General features: G+C 36.7%; 1 protein-coding gene across 1 annotated transcript; it reads right to left on the reverse strand.

The window, feature by feature from the left end:
• Positions 1 to 967: 967 nt before the first annotated feature.
• Positions 968 to 1,909, reverse strand: Or2k2 (olfactory receptor family 2 subfamily K member 2). The gene has a single exon (NM_001000582.1). The coding sequence runs from the start codon at positions 1,907 to 1,909 to the stop codon at positions 968 to 970; it is 942 nt and encodes a 313-aa protein (NP_001000582.1).
• Between the last annotated feature and the right edge of the window lie 2,208 nt (positions 1,910 to 4,117).

Genomic DNA, 4,117 nt, shown 5'->3' on the forward strand with positions numbered 1-4,117 from the left:
TCTTTAGGGTCACGCTTTCAGTTAAGGTTTCATCCATTTCTGTCTCTAGTACTGTTTACATTTAACACATTTGTAACAAACTCCAGAGAATTTTCAGTTTTATTCCCAAGATAAAATTAACAACAGCCTAATGAAAGACCACTCTATATTTTTACTGCAATATGCCATTGAAAATACCAGGGTCTGGAATGACTAAGGTGTCTAAAGAAAAATATTGTTATTTCTAGAACAGTGCTTCCTTGTCAGCCATTGTGAAGTCAGTCATCCAATAAAGAAAAAAATACATGAACAAACAAAAAAGACTTAGCGCATAGAAAGAATAGTTTCTCAGTAATAGGTTTGCTTAGAAAAAGCAAAGCTGACAGGCAAGCGTCAAGCGAGTCATATTAGATCCTTACTTGAAAAGACAGGGATTTTTTTTAGTCAACGCGTAAGAAGCCACAACCATGAGTAGAATAAGCTCTGACAAGAAGTCAGAGGGACATTGCCATCAAAGTTTGCCACAATACAGTGTTGGCCAAGTATTTTGATTTTTCTTTGATTTCATTTTTGTATTTCCATGATCAATGACAATATATTTATTATTCTTTAGTTATTTGGTTTATATCTTTAGGATCCTACCCAATTCTATAAAGTATTGAAGCGCAAAAGGTATTCTTCTGGCCCTAAGATTCACTGACTACATTTATCCAAGTTTATTTTGGATTTGGAGCAAATTTCTAGTGACTAAATTGATATCCTCCAAACGATGATGCACCAAGACAAGGAATATTAGTAAGTGAACTTTGGGACCTACCACATCCATAATAAATTAGTCTGTGTACAAATACCTCATGGCTGAGGAACTGCAGAACTCACATTCAGGTCAGAATCCTAAAGGGCTAAATCATATCTAGAATTTCTCTGCTGAGTTCTGCCAGTGGCAGGCACGTCCTTGGGAAAGTCCCAGGTACCCAATCAGTGACAGTCACATGCCTGGTGCCAAGGGCACTTTGCCCAGCAGTTTTTTCACAGCATCTTTTACTTCTTTGTTCCTTAAGCTGTAAATTATTGGGTTCAACATAGGGGTAAGCACTCCATAAAGCAACGAGATAATTTTGTCTATTTCTTGTGAGTTTGATGAAGAAGGCTTCAGGTACATGGAGAGAGCAGCCCCATAATATAAGATGACCACAGTCAAGTGTGCACCACAGGTTGAAAAAGCTTTGTTTCTTCCCTCTGTTGAGCCGATCCTCAGAATTGTAGAAAGGATGAAGCCATACGAGATGCAAATCAAAAGCATTGGGATGGGCAGCAGGAGAATACTGACCACCAGCATAACCATGTCCACGAGCAGGGAACTCACACAAGCTAGTTTTAGCACTGCAAGGATTTCACATGTGAAATGGTCGATGACGTTCCCACAGAGGGGGATCTGCAGGGCACAACTAGTTTCCAGCAGAGCAGTCAGACAGCCTGTCACCCAGGAGATGGCGGCCATCTGCCCACAGACGTGCCTGCTCATGATGATGGGGTATCTCAGAGGGTTACAAATGGCCACATAACGATCATAGGCCATCACAGCCAGAAGTATACACTCTGTCGATCCCATGGAAAGGGACAGGTACATCTGCACGGCACACCCAGAGAAGATGATGGTTTTCTTAGATGACAGCAAGTTCACAAGTAAAGTAGGAATAGAAGCAGACGTGTAGCAGATGTCCATGAAAGAGAGGTTTCCAAGAAACAAGTACATAGGGGTTTGAAGGTGTGAATCCAGGACAGTGATTAAGATAAGGGTACTGTTACCCAGGATGGTAACCAGGTACATTACAAGGCTGAAGACAAACAGAACAATCTCTAACCTTGGGTATCGGGAAAATCCCTCCAGGAAAAAAAGGCTCCAAACAGTGACATTTTCTCCTGGCATTTCCTCACCAGCACAAACAGCTATTCTAGAAAGATTCTCCTCATTTCATCTGAGGAGCATAAATAGATATAATGTCCATTTAGCTAGAAAAGTACTTCCAGACTTATCTTCATTGTTATAAACACAATTCCACCACACACAAAAAAAATTTACAGGATAGTGTGCTTTGATCTGAGGGGAAGAAACAGGCTTAAGCTATTTAATTAATCCATGGCAAAGTCTAGAAAACAATGAAGCAGACGGCAGAATGCCAATTTAATATTTTTGTCAGCCCATAATCCTACCCTTGAAACAGGTTTTCAATAAAGGTGTGCAAGTGACCAAATGGAGGAAACATCAATAGACATTGGATAGGTCCATTTTGAACTCTGTAAATCAAACACAATTTAGGAAAGTAGGTCACATACTTGAAGAGGTGACAGCTCATGCTAAAACTCAGGAATATTCTTCAGTGGTTAAAGGAAGAAATGTTGAGAGAAATGAATGATTTTTAAAAGAAATTCTATGATGTTCTAGGTCTAAAAGAACTCTGTTTAGTTAACACCTTATAAAAATTTTTTTCATAAAGGATGATATTGTTTAAAGCACTATGGTTACACTTAAGAACCATTTTGTAAGTCAAACAAAATAACCCACCTCATTTAAACACTGATATGTCCAATACACAGTTCCTTTCACTACTTCATATTTAAAGAGTTCTAAAAGAAATTTTCTTGGGTAGTATTCTTGTTATGTTTTAAAATGCATGATTTCCAGGAAACACAGAAATTAAAGTCTTTTAGACTTCTATTTAAGAGCTTTTGACAATAAGATTAAAAATGATAGTTGTATTTCATTCTTTCTGTGTCAAATTAACAAAAATTGTTACCAAAAACAAAACAAAACAAAACGAAAGACCCAAAAAGTATTTTGCTTTTGCACTTATATTGCTCATTATCACTGTCAAACCTTTTCTTTCCTTCTGATTCTCTCCAGTCTTCCTTCAAACATGTATGCTCTCAAATATTCCTTCCACTGCCATCCTGCCATGTTGCCACTGTCTCTGCCTGCTTTCTTAGAAAGATGCACCGAGCAGATGGTCCATGTCGCAGTACTTCTGCCTTTGTTTCTGTTTCTTGCTTCAGGGTTTCTGTTGCTCCAACAGTCAGTCTTCTTGTTCTCTGCCTTTAAGAAGCTGACGTCAACAGAGATGCTGACCAGGGTACTGACATGACAATGTCTTAGTTCATGGATGATGATGGAGACATGGTTTAAGAAACTGCTTCTTTCCTTTCTTCCACTGTGGCTTATTTCTACCCAATTAACAAGTGCTTTTATTTATTTCTCCCGTTTTACTCACTGATTCCTAAGCAGCCTACACTGAAAGTCCAAACAGTATCAATAACACTGAATGTAGCTTTAGTATGCTAGAAAAAAAAAACCCTCAGAATTCCTCCCTTCTATGGCAACTAAACATGTAGTTTTTCCTTTTCTTATTAATATTTTCTTTTATCAATAATCATTGATTCTTAATTATTAGTTAACAAATTATTTCTTATGGATTTTTCTGAAAATTTTAATACTTAAAACCCCTGCCAAGTAAATTATTATACAAACTTATTTTAAAGAAAAAATGTATACTGGTGTTAAAACTAAAGTTAGCCTGAGTGCTCAGAATTTGATACTTTTATACTGCACAAAAATAGTAATCAAGGAAAAATGGTTCTCCCACCTGAATTCCATGCTATAAAGTCCAAATAAAAATGTTTTATGATAGATTCCACAGGTTAGTTATGGTTAGTTATGTGCAAAGAAGAATTAATATATTCACATTTAAAATATGGATTGTTATAGAAAAATCAATTATGCAATGCATTTCTTTCAAAATGATCAGCTGTTACAAACATAACCAAAATTACCAAAGGATCCCAACTGTAGCACTGTATAAGTTTAAACCACTTATTGTTTAGGGGAATACTCGCTGTCCCTGAACAATTTAAAGTTCAGCAGCTGTATTATACAGAGGTTTGAAACTTCTCAGCCTTCAGGGATAATGCCCCAAAGATCCAATTATATCAAACTTTTAAACACTTCAAAAGTCAACCAAAGGCCCTTCAAAATACTTTCAAAGACCTCATTAAAACAAAGTTTGTTACTCTCTTTCTCTATCCATCTCTAATTATGTAAAAAAATTATTAATGGTTATAATATAGAATACTCTGGTAGAAT

Source organism: Rattus norvegicus, chromosome 5, assembly GCF_036323735.1.
Source record: "Rattus norvegicus strain BN/NHsdMcwi chromosome 5, GRCr8, whole genome shotgun sequence".
NCBI classification, from domain to species: Eukaryota; Metazoa; Chordata; class Mammalia; order Rodentia; family Muridae; genus Rattus; species Rattus norvegicus.